This window comes from Protopterus annectens, chromosome 12.part0, assembly GCF_019279795.1.
Source record: "Protopterus annectens isolate FY-2018-M chromosome 12.part0, PAN1.0, whole genome shotgun sequence".
Taxonomy (NCBI): Eukaryota; Metazoa; Chordata; order Ceratodontiformes; family Protopteridae; genus Protopterus; species Protopterus annectens.
In genome coordinates this window covers 3,088,445-3,105,165 of record NC_056746.1, presented here as the reverse complement: position 1 = coordinate 3,105,165, position 16,721 = coordinate 3,088,445, and the positions used below count along the sequence as shown (strand labels likewise).

The 16,721-nt window shown below is 42.8% G+C and overlaps 1 protein-coding gene across 1 annotated transcript in view; it reads right to left on the bottom strand.

Annotated features, from left to right (window-relative positions):
- LOC122817306 (serine/threonine-protein kinase SMG1-like) overlaps positions 1 to 16,721 on the bottom strand; it is a gene marked incomplete in the record, with an annotated part of 2,898,779 nt that overhangs the window by 2,118,207 nt on the left and 763,851 nt on the right. The window contains 1 exon segment of the mRNA XM_044090530.1: positions 10,439 to 10,540. Coding sequence (XP_043946465.1) covers positions 10,439 to 10,540 — 102 coding nt within the window.

Below are 16,721 nucleotides of genomic sequence, written 5' to 3'. Positions count from 1 at the left end.
CAACAACCAACGCAGGACCCAAGACAGTTATTCAGGCCGACTGAAAGCAACCTGCCAGCAGATTACCCAGATGTAATGACTAACAGTGACACACGAAAAACATCATGTCTATTTCTGGGCTCTCCCATTTGTTTCTCAACATGTTGAATATCTTTGGTTCCAGTTTCCACTCGTGTGGGTCCATGAAATTTCTGCTTGGGTCATCTGCCAGTGTATTTAGCTTTCCTGGCAGGAATTGAGCACTTGGCAGCTCAAGGCTGCGTTCCACAGAGCCATGGCTAGTCTGCAGAAAGGGTATGACTGGTTCCCCCCTGCTTGTTTTTGTACCACATAACAGTGGTATTTTCAGTCTTTACCAATAATTGTCCAGGAAGAATGTGGTCCTTGTAGGCTGTCAGAGCATTCTGTATAGCTAACATTTCTTTTTGATTGATATGCAGGTGCAATTGACTTGGGTTCCATTTGCCCTGAATGCACTGCCCTGCCAAGTGAGCCACCCATGCATAGCCTGATGTGTCTATTAGGGTTTGGGTGGCAGGGGGTAGAGTGAATTGGCAGTCCCTTGTTTTGGTGGCAGGCCTCTGCCCACCAAAAGAACTCAATCTGTAGACAAGGTATGATAAGAATCATTGATTCTAGATCCAGAGAATGTTGACACCCATAGGCTTTTTAGACACCATTGTAGTTTCCTCATATGCAGTCTTGCATATGGAATTAGTAGAATGCAAGAGGCCATGAACCCCAGGGCTTGCAGTATTTTCCTTGCAGATAGCTGGGTCTTTGTGGCCAGTAGTTTGAAGTAGGCTGTCAAATGAACTTTTTCTCTGGTGTGAGATAGGCCCATCTGGGAAGTTGTATTCAAGCTTGCTCCCAGGAATACAATTTGTTGGCAGGGTACAAGATGTGATTTTGTTTAGTTTATGGTGCACCCTAGAGAATTTAGCAATTTCTTTACAAATGCCAGATTTAATAGTATGTCCTGGCTTTCTGCCTGAATTAGACAATCATCCAGGTATGGGTATATTTGAATATTTCTTTGCCTGCAAAATGCAATGACTGGAACCAGGCACTTTGTGAATGCCCTGGGTGCAGTAGGTAAGCCAAAGGGCAGTGCAGAGAACTGACAGTGCATGTAGCCTGCTCTGAAGCATAGGCATCTTCTGTAAGATTCCCTTATTGGGATGTGCAGGTAGGCTTCCTTTAAATCCAGTGTTGCCAACTAGGCATCTTTGTCTAGCATGGGAAACAGCTGATGAAGAGTTAGCATCTTGAATTTTGGGATTACCAAAAACGTGTTTAGGATAGACAGGCCCAGGATAGGACGCCAGGAATAGTCTTTTCTGGGTACCAGGAAAAGTCTCTAGTAGAAACCTTCCCCCCCATTCTTCTTCTGGGAGAAGTTGAATAGCCCTGATGCTTAAAGAGAGAACTTGCTTTTGAGCTTCTGACCATTGATTTGGGGGTAGGTCTGGCCGTTTGGGGTTGGTAAGGAATGGAAGTGGAATCTGTATTTTTGGGAAACTATCTTTAAAACCCATTTGTCCTGGGTAATGAGTTCCCAATTTTTTGCATGAAGGGCAATCTTTCCCCCTAAAGGAACAGTCAGTTAAGCAGGGCTTGGAAGGTTTAAAGTGAAGTCACTGAGACAGTTTACCATAGGGGGAGTCTTACTACTCCCTGATTTGGAAGCAGGAGCCCCCCCGCTTAGGCCTGAGAGCACCTTGGGATTGAAGCCTGGGTGTTCTGCTGGTTCTGGGTTTGGACTAAGAAGGCCTGGAAGAGGCAGGAAAGGGCCAATTCTTAAACGGCCAATGCCTACTAAATCTGGGAGGCTGTACTTGCAGGAAATCTTTAACAGTTTGTATAAACTTAGCTTCTTCCTCCATCTTTTCAAGTACTTCTGCTTTGCTGTCAAACAGGTGGTCTTGGTTTAAGGGAGCATCCAGTAATTTAGCTTTAACACGATCTGGCAAAGATTCCTCCTTGAGCCGAGCATGCCTTCTAAGTTCAGACCCAGTGACAACAGCCCTGCAAGATGCTTCTAATGAATCAAAAACAAATTTCAAAGAATGTTTTCCAACTTGTTCAGCAGAATGCATTAAATCCCGTAAATTCTTTAATTTTCAGCACAGTCAGGAATCAACATCATTTTCTGTTTGAGTAATCCAGTAACATGCTGCTGATACTTTAACATATGAAACGAGCAGTTCAAGGCCCTAATGGCCAAAGTTGCAGAAGTGTATACCTTTTTACCCCATCTATCCAGCACCCTGGAATCTCTATCAGAGGGGATAGGATTTTTGGCAGTAGTAGCCTTTTTGCTCTCGAGTCCCTGTGAAATCATCTCAGGATCCGCAGTAGGATTTTTGAAGAGGAACTTGTGAGAGTCAGGTACCCTGTAATACCGATCAGGTTTTCTGGGAGCAGGAGGTAAGGTGTCAGAGGCCAGGCTAGATTCTGAGAAAGCATCATCTACAATGTCCAGTATAGGAGGGACAGCTAAAGGCCTGTGTTGAGGCAGGAGTAAGAATTCCCTAAGCCTCTTTTTGGAGTCAGAGTAATCCTGACTTTCCCAGCGGAAATGCTCCCCAAGAGTATGCAAGGTTTCACCAAGAGAGAAATCTTCTGGAGGGGAAGCAGAGGGAATGGAGTCCTCTGCATCAGAATCCTCATAGGTAGATAAGGCCAAATCCTAGTCAGAGAAAACAAATTTCAGAATCATGATCAGAAGGAAAATCAGTCCTAGGTCTCAGAGGGGGAAGGGTGGCTTCCCCCGATTAGAGTAATAAGGTCTTCAGCCATACTTATCTGTCTTTTAGGCACAGGGGCCTGACCATGCAGTCTGGGTGTCAGTTTTCTAGGCATGGATAGAGTTTTAGGCCTTGAAGAAGAAGATGGCGTCGGTTTAATATGCAAGTCAGTAGGCCTGAATACACCCTCAGAATCCAGTGCCTGCACAGCTGCTCCGGAATAATCCAAGGTAGAGACATCCGCAGGTTCCACAGTCAAAGAAGCATCTCGTGGCATACCGGACTCTGAATGGGTCTCAGAGGCCTGTGAATCTGAAGTAGCGGGTAAAGGGCTGCGAAAGCACCTCACTGAGTACCGGCGACTAGCTTAGGAGAAGCGTCGTCGGCAGCTTTGGACCCATGTAGTCTGTCTTTATCTTTGCATTTTTTCGGAATGTCAGTAGTCAGGTGGCTTACCGAAGCCATTTCTGGATAATTGAATAGAGTACCAAAATATTTAGATGCGTAAATGAACAGACGACTAATAGTATAAGGTTTGAATAAGGCACAAAACCAACAGCGAGATATGGCGTGGTCTGGGCCTAAGCAAGGTATGCAGTACGAATGAAAATCTTTGAGGTATTTGCTTTCCACAAGACAATTGTTAACTTTTACCGACATTGGTTTAGAGCAAGAAAAAGGATCCCCAACGGGGGTACTTAGCTTAGTTGAAGACTTCGGATCTGAAACTCAAACGAAAAATTCTTCTGCTTCAGGCACCGTACGGCAAGAAAGACTGATGTAATGACGTCGTCTGCATGCTTTACACCCGACTACCTGACGTCAAGGAAGATGAGACAGCAACCGACGCAGGACCCAAGACTTAGATAATCAGGCCAGCTGAGGGCTACTGCAAGCAGATAACCCAAATGTGATGACTGCAACAGTGAAACACTAAGAACCATCCTCTTGCAATTCTTTATTTTCTGCACAGTCTGTGAAGGTAGCTATTTTTTGCTTAAGTTCCATAATATGTTGTTGGCACTTCAGCATGTGAAACTGACAATTCAAAGCCATAATGGCAAGAGTTGCAGAGGTATATGCTTTCTTACTCAATCCGTCCAAAGCTCTGGAATCCCTGTCCAAAGGGGTGGGATTCTTAGCTGTAGTTGCCTTGATAGCTTTAGGGCCCTGGGAAATGATCTCAGGGTCAGCAGTAGGATTTTTGAAAAGAAATTTGAGAGTCAGGTACTCTTGTAGTACCCGTCTGGTTTCCTAGGGGCAGGGGATAAAGTATCAGGCGTAAGACTGGATTCCATAAAGACAACAACTTCCAGGACTGGTGGTATTGCTAAAGGCCTGTGTTGTGGCAAGTCTAGAAATTCTCGAGCCTCTTTTTGGACGGACGACAGTCTTGGCATTCCCAGTGGAAATGCTCTCAAAGTATGTAAGGTTTCACCAAAAGAAAAATCCTCTGGAGGAGAGGCAGAGGGAATGGATTCCTCTGCAACAGGACCATCATAAGCAGCTAAGGGCATATCTTCATTATAAGAAACCTCAAAGTCGTCAGACTGTCTGTTGAAGCTGCTGAGGACTGGTCTTTTTCTCTTAGCAGTGGAACACTGACTTCCTCTAATCAGCATAAGGTCTTCTGCCATTCTAAGCATTTCATTTTGTGACAAGAGAGCACGTGCATGCTCTTTGGTCATCTTTTTTTCTAGGTGTAGCATGTACACGGCCTTAGAAACTCAGTAGTTTTAGACAGAACTAAAGTAGTTAGCGTCAAACATCAGTAGTGTGAAGAACTTCCTCAGAAGCCGGTGCCTGCTCAGTGTCTCTGAACCCATCCAAGGTGGAGACATCCGCCGGTTCCAGTCAGAGATGAGTCTTGCTGCAAAACAGACGCCAAACAAATCTCGGAAGGAGCCTGCGAATCCACTGAAGCAGGCATCAGGGGCTGCGAAAAGGCCTCCCTGAGTACCAGCGACTAGCTTAACGGAAGCATTGTCAGCAGCTTTGGACATGTGCGGTCTATACTTAATGTTTTCTCAGAATATCGTTAGTCGGATTGCTTACTGAAGCCATTTCGGAATACGGAGATAGAGAACTAAAGTATTTAGCGACAATAAGGGCCCAACGACTAATGGTTTCGGCATTGAACAAAGTACAAAACAGACAGCGAGGTACGTCGTGGTCTGGGCCTGGAAAGGTGACGCAGTAGAAATGAAAATCTCTGTGTGGTACTTGCTTTCCACAGGCAAGACAATTACCTTTTTCTGACATCGGTTAGAGCAAGAAAAAAGGATCCCAAAAGGGGTACTTAGCTTTAAAAGACTAAAGGATGATTCAATTCGTAAACAAAAACTTAGGTAGCAGCCATCCAGCACTTGCTAACTGCTTCTGCTTCTGGCTCCTCAGCAAGAAAGACTGAGTCGGCTGCCTGTTTTTATATCAGACGACATGACGTCAGTCCTGGAGTGACCGCATCCGACAAATACTAAGTCTCTGGTATTCTGGCCGGCTGAGGGCTACCTGCAGGCAGATAACTCAAGTGTGATAACTGCAACAGTGAAACATGAAGATCATCAGCATCCTTGCGTAGAGCTGTAGATCTGGACACCATGCTCATCTCGAAGGCTGACTCCCCCAGTTCCGAGGACACCACCGGTTCCGAAGAAGCAGAGGCAGCCCTCTGTTCCACGGAAATTAGCTCCGAAGCTAATGTAGGAACTAAGCTCAGCCAAGCCGACGCACCTAGAGGTAGACTCTGAACAGAGCCGAGGCTTGGGTCCGAGAATCTCTCTCTGGGCCAACTGGTGAAATTTGGCTTCTAGACACTACAGATCGCACAAAGCATGTCGGAGCACATATCGGTTCCAGTAAGGCCTCATGGGGTGCTGGTGACGAAGGTTCTACTACAAGCAGTACTGTACGTTCTGGCTCCAACACACCAGTATGGCTCAGAGGAGGAACAGGGGTGGATGTAAAAGGTTCGGACAGCTCCAAAACCAGCTGGGCAAGAGCAGAGAGCAAATTTGCAAGCCCAGGCTCCTTCAAAAGTCAGCGCACCACCCCCTCTACATCTTCATCCGATAGTTTGCTCTTAGAGGACCTAGAAGAAAGGGTTGGTGTGCGAGATCTCTGCAAAATAGAAGATCTCAAGGTAGGGGAAACCTGAGGAATGTCTGTAGATCGCCTCCAAGTTGAAAGATCCTTTTTCAGCTCCGAAGTTCCTGGGACCAATATAGGTTCATCAATGGTAATAAACTCAGTCGACTCTGAAGGCAGTGCAACCGATGGGAGTGGAAGTCTTAACAGTTCAAGATATTTTTTCAGTAGGACCAGATCTCTCTGAGGACAGTGGAGATTGGCCTCTTAGCAGTCTTTTCTTTTTGACTAGAGGAAGACTTTGCAGATTGAGAGGATGAAGAACTACATAAAGCTTCCTCAAAAGATGGTTTCAGGACACCTTTCAAAATAAGCTTGTTTTTCCTTTCTTGAAGGACTCTAGAGCTAAAAACATGACAAAAAGTACAGCTCTCTTGTAAGTGAATGGCCCCTAACAGTAGGCACACAGTATGCCCGTCCGTTATGGACATTTATTTGATTACATTTTTGGCACTTCATTTTTGGCACTTCATAAAATCCGAAGGTTTATGATCCTTTATCTTTAGACATACTAGACAACTAACTAGCAGCAGATGACCCAGAAAACAATAGAAGTGGAATTAGCTAGGTCCTCTAACTTAAACGGATCGCAGCTATAGGGGCGATAAAGACACACTACACAAAAGGAGAAGTAATAGGAAGACAGGACTAGGTCCTGTAACTCAAACGGTCCTTGCCCTGCTAAAGCAGAAGAGAAAGCAACAGTATAATAAGAGGACTAGGTCCTTTAACTTAAACGGGCCTAGCCCATAAGAGTAACAAGGGAAGAACCCACAACTAGAAAAGCCCTCTAATGAAAAACTGACTTTGCTATAAAAGAAACACGCCACACCAAAAAACAGTTAGCTAAGCTACCTACGCTTAAACACAAATATACACACGCGTAGGAAAACCCCAATATCAATCAGAAAACTAAACTAGAAAGACCTCAATAGCAAATACTCTATATAAGCTAATAAATAGCAGATTAAGGCTCAGCAACAGAAAATCTAAGCTACCGCTACGGGAAACCAATAAAAACACACAGGTCTGCGGAAAAACGATGGCTAAAACTGCAGACAAAACAGCAAAACTATTAAACACCTAATATTCACTACTGTGTAAAACTAGTATACTAACTATATTCTACGTATTGTCTAACTAACCCAACTATATACCAAGTATAAATGCAAGAAAAACACAGATGAAAAAGTTTTCTGCTCTGTTGCTGAGCCTTAATCTGCTGTTTATTAGCTTATATAGAGTATTTGCTATTGAGGTCTTTCTAGTTTAGTTTTCCGATTGATATTGGGGTTTTCCTACGCGTGTGTATATTTGTGTTTAAGCGTAGGTAGCTTAGCTAACTGTTTTCTGGTGTGGCGTGTTTCTTTTATAGCAAAGTCAGTTTTTCATTAGAGGGCTTTTCTAGTTGTGGGTTCTTCCCTTGTTTCTCTTATGGGCTAGGCCCGTTTAAGTTAAAGGACCTAGTCCTCTTATTATACTGTTGCTTTCTCTTCTGCTTTAGCAGGGCAAGGACCGTTTGAGTTACAGGACCTAGTCCTGTCTTCCTATTACTTCTCCTTTTGTGTGGTGTGTCTTTATCGCCGTGGCCAAGAAGAGCACTTCTGAACTCGTAAAGCGGCAAAGGAGATCTGAGGATTGATACCACTGCATTATGGGATACCTACCTTGCCACAAGCCAACTTAGAGACTTCGAGCTTTTGTAATTGGCCGAATCGGAGCAGAGGATAGGCTCCAAATCCACATGCAAGAATGAAGGCAAGATAGGACAACATAACATCATTCTGCAAGTGATGCACACCAGAAGCAAACCAGAGAAACCTCCACAATGGACCCCAAACAATGACGTGCCAAAAGGAAATCATGAACAGCAATGCCATCCAAGTACCCTGCAAAACAAGTGTCAGGTCCTGCAGGATGACTATCCACAATATAATGTGCTGAAGTTGGATGGAAATGTTAGCTCTAGAATGCAATGTAAACTGCTTTTAGAAAGTAGAAACCAACATAACCCCCCAGTCTCCACCCCTCTGAAGGAAAAAAAAAAAAAAAACTCTAGGGCTCTTCTCAGCAAGACAGTCTTCCTCTATCACTAAAGTTATGCCAAGATGGATTGTTTTTGTCAACAGACCTCTGTCTGGCTCTCAAACAAGTTTATGGAGTTGGCCAAATGTGGCCATGTCTACATGCACTGATGGCTCTCTTAGCAACAGTGAGCTTAAAAGAATCTTGACTCCTCCAATGCAACCTCAAGCATGAGTTTAACACTGAAGGAGCACAGCCGATACAGATCTCGGGTGACAAAAGGCAGAGCAGAGTGCCAAAATAATGCAATACTTTACTGTCATCTATGGATGCTAAGAAAGATTCCTGTTTTGGGGCTGCCTGGAGGAAAGTCAAGCAAACCCCTCACAGTGGTCAAAAGATAACCATCCAGGTGCATACAGGCTTAAAAAAAAAAGCAATTCCCCCTCAAAATGGGTATGAGCCCTTCCCTGGGAGAAGACTCTCTAAGCACAAAACAGAGCAACTGGCTCTGAACAAAGTATCTACACTATGGAAGATAAAACAGTCTACAGGAAATCAGTGTTTTTTGAAATAAAGTTTCAGTGAGGTTCTTCGGAGAACTCAAGCTCAGGAAGGTCCTGCAGCTTTTCCAGTACCAGTCTTACAAGCTGTGTCAGGGATATGGACAAAAAACAATCTTAACCCTAAGTGTGGAAAAGCATCACTTTTAGCACATTTAAGTGCTGGGGACTCTTAAGAAAGACTACAGACCAAACTGACAAGTCCAGCCTTAGGGAGTCTACCAATTCTCTTCCAATTTGGGTCAGGACACAGAACACACCTTCTTGGGCACTAAAAGAGCAGAGTAGGGGGTGTGCTTCCTTAATTTACTTAATAGGGAATGACCAAAGGAATTTAGAAAGTGTTTCATATACAAGCCGTTATGTGCTACTGGTAAAACAGGCTCCCAGACTATCCATCTATAATCTCAACAGCTTCTCCAAAGGAGGGGGAGGGGGCTTTCTTTTGGAGAAGACAAACCTTGTCTGTTTAAGAAATTCCCTAAACAGGTATTTTAGGAAAATAATTCTTCACAATCCCCACACAAATAAGAGGGCAAGAGCTCAGAACATAGTCTCACTAAATAGAATGGTTGCCTGATGCATGTTGAAAGTTCATTACCTTAGAACCAATAAACAGTTTTGCACCTATCAAAGTAAGGGGAGAAGACTGTGTAGAGCCTGGGTCTGACTTTGCACTGTAGTCCTAAGGGTCCAATCTTGACTGTCACCACCTCCCACAAAATAAAAATATTTTATGTCTATGTGCTGAACTGTGGACCTTGGATCAGTACACAAAACAAATACCTTTCAACTAGGACTAGCAATAATCAACAAAGACAGACAGAAGCCTCACAGAAAATGAGTCATCAGCACCAGGTTTTCTCCAGTCAAAGGCCAAATGACTCAAAAACAACCATTTCCAGAAATTAGGAGAGTCAACCACAGCTTCCACCTTAAGGGCAGGATGAGTACCCTGTAAAATGCACTATAAAATGGGCATCAAAACAGCAACCTTCCACAGATTTCTTGATTCATACAAATGGAGAAGAGTACAAGAAAATCCAGGTCTTACCAGTCAAAGATTAGCAATTACAGACAGCTTTGTCCCTACACCTGGTATCATGAAAGGAACTTTCCTCTGCCCGTCTCCTACAAGAGAAACTCTTCATGACATTCACTTTTCTAATGAAGTCAAAACAAAAGTACTTTCCACCTTGGAGACTCATTACAACATTAAACCACTGATGCAGCAATGTTTTAAAATCATGCTCTCCCTTAAGCAGACAATGTTGGCTCAGATTTCAGATGGTCATTTAACATTCACAGAACAATTTGTTGCTTTACAAAGGTATCAAAGAAAATGTCAGACAACAGCAAGAATGAGACCAGAACCGTGCAAAAGAAAATACATGGATGGCACAAGAATGAGGAGCTCTTACTTATCCACTATAACACTACAGCATGGAATAGACAGATACGTGCAAGGTCCCAAATGTGAGGACTACTTGAAAACTTCTCTAAGTGTGGTCATTAACAAGTATGAACCAAACCAATGACAGTCTCCAATCTTAAGTCGCACACTGGTAACTTAACATAAGTCTGCCACAAACAACCAGAGGCATAATGGAGGGCAGAGTGCTTAAGATTTGTAAACAGTTGCTGACGTACAGTATTTTCCACTGCGTCCAACACTGAATTATAAAGCAATTAATGACTTACTGACTGCAATTATGATTAAACAATCTCTCACTGTACAAATAAGGAGTAGACAAAACCACCACATACATAAAAATTAATGTGGAAATAAATGCTCTAGTGACAGCAGAAATGTTAACAGCTTAAAAATATAATTAAAGCAGGTTTTTACAAATGATGCTATACATCAGGAGACAAGCTGCACAAAAACTGAAGTGGGCTTTTTTGAAATTTACGTTCCACATTTTACTCAAAACATACCTACAAGCTCCTTACCTCAACACCACATCAAGTTGAATGGACTTGAGCAGTTTTCCAAATGCTTGCCGAACACGAACAGTACAGTGTACTAGCTGAACACGGCAGACATCGGCACATCTGCATTTAAATAAAAGCACATACCAATTAGCAGCCAGAACATTAATCCATGTGCTAACAGCAACATGATAAAGCATCATTTATTATACTTCATGCTTTTTTTCCAGTTAATATGAAATTGGAACACTACTGTTTAAACACCATGCTAAAGCATGAATTATCAACTTTGGTTAAGGTCATCTTAAAATAAGAACATGTCCTAAATCCAGGATATTTTATGCAATTTTTAGTCTGTTTCTATACACACACACGTGCATACACGATCACAAGTCTTGCCTATGTCAATGCATAGCCCTTCACATTTGGATGTTCACCTTACTACAAACAAGTAGTATCAAAGTCTGCACTGTAGTAACTGCCATGTTACCCTGACACTACCTAAACTGCTGTGTTTGGCAAGGACGTCAAGCTGGTAATGTTTTGATCTTTGGTGTCACCAAGAAACTTTGTGCTGGGGCTTGACATCAGAGAAGGTGTTGGTTATACACAGCTCATACTGGGAAGAAAGTTCAAAGAAACACTGCCCACTTTCTTTCATTCTTCCTGTTCCGAACTGTCCCAGACAGGATGACCAGCTGAGATAGTTACAGCCAACTCTGGCATTAAAATTGCCAAAAACAAATAGTTCACAGGAAGGAAGCTCACTGATGGCAGCACTAACTTAATTATAGAACTTGTCCTTGTCTTCCTGTGTAGAAGTTAAAATAGGATAATACACACTGAAGATGTTCACCATGACCACTGGTGTTTGTAGCCAAGATTTCAGCAGTTTTTTATTTCCTATATTTGGTGGCAAGTCTGAGTCACCAAGGTTGTTCCTGATTGCAAAACCAACACTATCTTCCTTGGTCTCTCCCGGAAGCATCCCATGCCAGAAAAAAGTAATGTTCGGCTCCCTGAAACATCCTATGGATGGCTGCCTTGTTTCCTGGACAGCCACAATGTCCTCCTGCAATCTGCTTGGCACGTTGTTAATGACTGCTATCAGAGCATCCCTGATGTACTGCAGATCTTCTGTAAGGCCCAGAATCATCATCCTTACTTTCCATGTGTCTAACCTAAAAGCAGGTTTATTTATTTTTTTCTTGGCTTTACTTTCCCAGGTATATGGCTGACTATCCAACTGTAAGGTGTTCCCTCCTCAGCCCCACACACCCAGTGCAGCAAGTGAACCATGGCAAGACATTTATTTGGCTGCCCAACATAAGGCAATGGTAGCTGCCAACTGAGCGCACTGCCTTATTACTGTTAACTGCTGCTTCCTGTGTTGTGTCACCAACCACAAAGAAAAGCTGGTGTGTCCTCTCCTGTGTGCAGGCATCACCAAGTGAATTTGAGGTAACAGCTGATGCCCAGCAATAGGTTCCTTCTCCACAACATTGATGTAATACAAGGTGAAAGGCAAGGCCAGAACAACTTGGCATCAGTGTCACCACAGGAGCTGCCAGAGTGAGGTCCTTTACAAAGTACAGTTGTGTACACTTACAATAAATGTAGTTGTTAGAGTGTATTCACTGTTGCAGTCACCACATTTCAGTCATCTGCCTGCAAGTAGCCCTCAACCGGCCTGAATACCAGAGTCTTTGGATTCCAGCGTTGGATGCTCTCTTCTTCCATGACGTCAGGTCGGCAAGGGTATAAAGCATGCAGTCAATGCCATTACATCAGTTTTTCTTGCTCATGATGTCAGGTGCCTCCAACTATGGGAAGCAATTAAATGTTATGGGGCACCTCCATCAAAAAGCAAATACACCAGAAAACTTAAATATACCAAACAAGAAGGAAAGGTAGAGCCAAAATAATTCCGGGGGCTGGAGGGAGGGTAACCAGGACTGCAACAGTGAATACACTAACATCTACATTTATGGTAAGTGTACACAACTGTACTGTGTTCTTCGTGTTTCACTGTTGCAGTCATCACATTTACGTTGCTTACAAAGCTAAGGAAGGGAGGAGGAAGTTAGAGAGCATTACGGCCAGCTATTAAGCCCTGCAAGACAGCAATGGCAAAACCAGCTCTGGATTTAGAAAAAATAGGCATGTGGTAATGCTTGGTGAAGGTATGTACAGAGCTCCAGGTAGAAGCTTTTAGGATGTCCTTGGTAGGGACTCCTCTGACAAAGGCTGCAGAGGTAGATGCAGCCCTGGTGGAATGTGATCTTATCCCCAGTGGGGTAGGTTTTCCATGGTGCTTGTAGCAGAAATTAATGCAATGGGCTATCCATTCTGAAATGGTTTGCTTTGAAATGGCCTTCCCCTCTGCCCTGCAGTAAAAGGCAACTAGCAGCTGCTCAGATTTTCTGAGAGGCTTAGTCCTATCCAAATAAAATTTAAGTTGCCTGTGCACATCCAGTGAGTGCAGTATGCATTCTCCTTTGTTTTGTGGATTACGGAAAAAAGTAGGCAAATGAATGGACTGATTTAGGGCCACACTAGACACCACCTTGGGCATAAAGGACTGGTCCTGAGGGAAACCCTGTCTGCATAGAAGATAATGAAGGGTTCCACTGCCATGAGGGCCTGTAATTCAAACACTCTTCTTGCTGAAGTGATGGCTAGAAGGAAGGCTGTTTTCCAAGAAAGGAATTTCAACTCTGCTGTTGCAGCTGGCTCAGGGGGGGGGGGGGGTGAGCTTTTCCAATACAAAGTTAAGGTCCCAGGCTGGAGTAGGGGCCTTCAATTTTTGGCTCCTCTAAAGAATTGTTTTAGCAGGGGGTGAGAGGAGACGGCTGGCTCAGTATTATGTGCTGAAATGGCAGAGGCATGAATTTTAATTGACGAGGATAGGCCCCTGTGGAGCACTTCTGTTAAGTACTGAAGACTATGTGGTAAGCTGGGCACCGTTGTGCCCATCCTCTAAGCCTGGCTCCAGGAACAGTATCTTTTCCACTTTTCAGCATAAGATGTTTTAGTACTAGGCCAGAATGACATCTAGCACCTGCTTACTGAGGGATGCTATTGGTGAGCTCAAAGAATTAGCCAGGCTGCAAGGTTCAGGGTTTGAAGCAAAGGGTGCAGAATCTGGCCCACCTGCTGGGACGGAAGGGGTCTGAGGCAGGTGCCATGGATTCAGTAGTGTTATACTGCGCAAGAGAATGGACCAGTGCTGGCATGGCCAGTCTGTTGCAATCAGTATTGTCCTTGGCTTGTCCTGTTTGATCTTTAGCAGAACCTTCGAGAGGAGAGGCAGAAGGGGAAGGCATAAACCGAGAGGCTTTCTCACGTAAAGGATAGGCATCCACTTTCCAAGCTTGACTGTGGGGAGTCCTTGTGCAGAATTTGTCCAATTGGTAGTTCTGAGGGGAGGCAAACAAGTCTACCTCTGGAGTCCCCCATTTGTTCAAGAGGGTGAATATTTTTGGTTCTAGTTTCCATTCGTGTGGGTCCACACGATTTCTGCTCAAGTCATCTGCCAGTGAATTTAGCTAGCCTGGCAGGAAATTAGCTTGTAGGTGCACTTGGTAACCCAAAGCCATGGCTAGTCTGCAGAGAGGGTATGAGTGGGTTCCCCCCTACTTGTTTATGTACCACATAACTGTGGTGTCGTCTGTCTTTACCAATAGTTGTCCTGGAAGAATGCGGTCTTTGAAGGCTGTCAAGGAATTCTGTACAGCTAACATTTCTTTTTGATTGATATGCAGGTGCATCTGTCTCGGGTTCCATTTGCCCTGAATGCACTGCCCTGCCAAGTGAGCCCCCCATGCATACTCTGATGCATCTGTTAGAGTTTGGGCGGCAGGAGGTAGAATGAATGGGAGCCCCTTGTTGTGGTAGCTGCCTCTGCCCACCAAAGGAACTCTGTCTTTATACAAGGAATGATACGAATCATTGACTCCAGGTCTTGAGAATGTTGACACCATAGGCTTTTTAGGGTACTTGCGTATTATCGCAACCAGATTTTGCAATGTAGCGTACATTCCGCCATTTATTTGAATTTTAGAAAATGTAGTGAATTACGGAAGGGTGGCCAGTTTAAAAGTATGCTGGGATATTGGTGGTGGAATTTTTTAAGGTTTTATGGGTACAATTTTTGGATAGTTGCGCAGTGTGCTGAAAAGACGTTGAGCGTTACATTGGTACTTGTATTTATACGCTCTCTTTCAAAGGTGCTTTTCATTTGAGAGCAGTCGTCGGAAGGTGCTGGTCGTATGGAAGTTAATGAAGGATTTTGGAGATTTGAGAGCTATCAGAAGGTGTTCGCATGGGAGTTATCGAAGGAGTTATTGAAGGACTTTGGGATCGTTAAAGGTGCTTTATATGTTTTGGAGGTATCGTTGGAAGGGGGTGTTAGTTTTGGAGCTATCGAAGGAGTTTGGAAACTATCGTTGGAACTTTGGAAAGGATTTTTGGATATATCGCTGGGGCAACCGATTGTGTTTTTGGACTTTGGGAGCTATCATTGGAACTTTGGCTGAAAAGGACTTTTGGAGCCATCGTTGGGGAAATCGAAGGAGCTTTTAGTTTGGGATTTATCGTTGGATGTGATACACATGTGGAGATGTATTTTTCAGCTGTATTTTCATTTATTCAATTCTTGAATTACTTAAATGCTTTCATTAAAAAAAGAAGAAAATGGAGACAAGGTAAGTGATTGAGGAAAAGTATTTAATGGTCAAACTGTATTCACTGAATGGTACATATGCAATGTACTAAAGGTAAATTCAGACTACTGCTTTGCTTCCTTCGTTGTAATGTATATTCGAATGTCATTAATTTTCATAGCTGTTAGGGCTCTGTTTAATATTGTTAATTATGGATTCTTCAGTTGCTGTTTTATTGGTGGTCAGTGTAGATAGTTCTAAAGATGTGGATTGTTCACAGAGTGTTTTGTTTTTTTTTACTGTTGAGAGCTTAGAAGTAGTTGGTTGGTTAATTGCTGTGGTACTTGTTATGGATTTTGTTTTTTTGTGGAGGAAAGTTGTTAGCAATGGCTTTTAATAGTTCTTCAAAGCAGTCTTTTGAATTTGATAGTTGTGTTTCACGCCACATATATTCAACAAGATTGGAATGTAGATGGTGATGTGCAGTTCCTCATTGTTTGTTTCTCCACTTTACTGAGCCTCATATTCTTTCTATATGTTGTGTATGCACTCCAGCATCCGGGTCAACAAAATTGCAGCTGTGATTAACTTTGTTATGGCTGAAGCCAGCTTTTTCTAGTTGTTTTGTTTGGCATGCTTTCCAGAAGTCTGAGTATATAATGCTGTCTTCTTTGTTTTTTTTTTGTATTTGGTCAAACAATGTAGAGGCACTTCTATCAGGCACTTTTACTACAAACGTTTTTCGTTTCCCTACAGATCCCTCTGAAAAGCCACTGTTGAGGTAGGATACGACCACTGTTATTTTTCCGCCAAGTAAATAAACGGTCTACTTCCACTAAATGCCCTGGCCCTCTGATCTTTTTCTTCTCTTGTTTTTCCAACGCCATGGTACATACATACCTTAAATAATTACTCCAGTCAGTAAGTGTTTTGTCATCCATATCCAATTCTTCACGACAGAAATTAACGCTAGTTAACTGCATACACCAACAATACATAAAACGAACAGCAGTTATAAAAGAAATTCTACTTCCTTCAAAAAAGTTACCTTCCCGAACTCCTATATGCTAGTAGCATTTAGCAGAGTTGCATTTCTAAAATATTTGTTTTCCATAGTATAATTCCATTTCATGTCCTGAACTGCATTCCTTAAAACGGTGTATAATTCCATACTTTTGAAATAACTGAATTGCCTCCGTATCGGTCTTAGGTAAATCCCACAATCGCATTTTTAACAAAACTGTGACTACAGCAATCTACTTAGACGGTTAATAACTATATGCCTTTTCAATAATCTGTTGACCAGAGCTTTGACAACTTTTGTATAGCACGAGAAATGGAACACATACAGAGATGCATTACTGACATGAGTAAATAGTGGTAAAAAAAGGGTCAGGCTATTTTAAAATGTTCTTTTCTCTGTTTTCAAGTTTAAATAGTACTATAAATTAAAATGATAGAAAAGACGTTAGTTTTAATACAGTTAATTAAGTTTTTTTAAGGAAAACACAAGCGAATAGCATTAGCGTGAAAATCTGGTTGCGATAATACAGAAGTACCCTTTTTAGATACCATTGCAGTTTCCTCATATGCAGTCTTGCATATGGAATTAGTAAAATAAAAGAGGCCACGAACCCCAG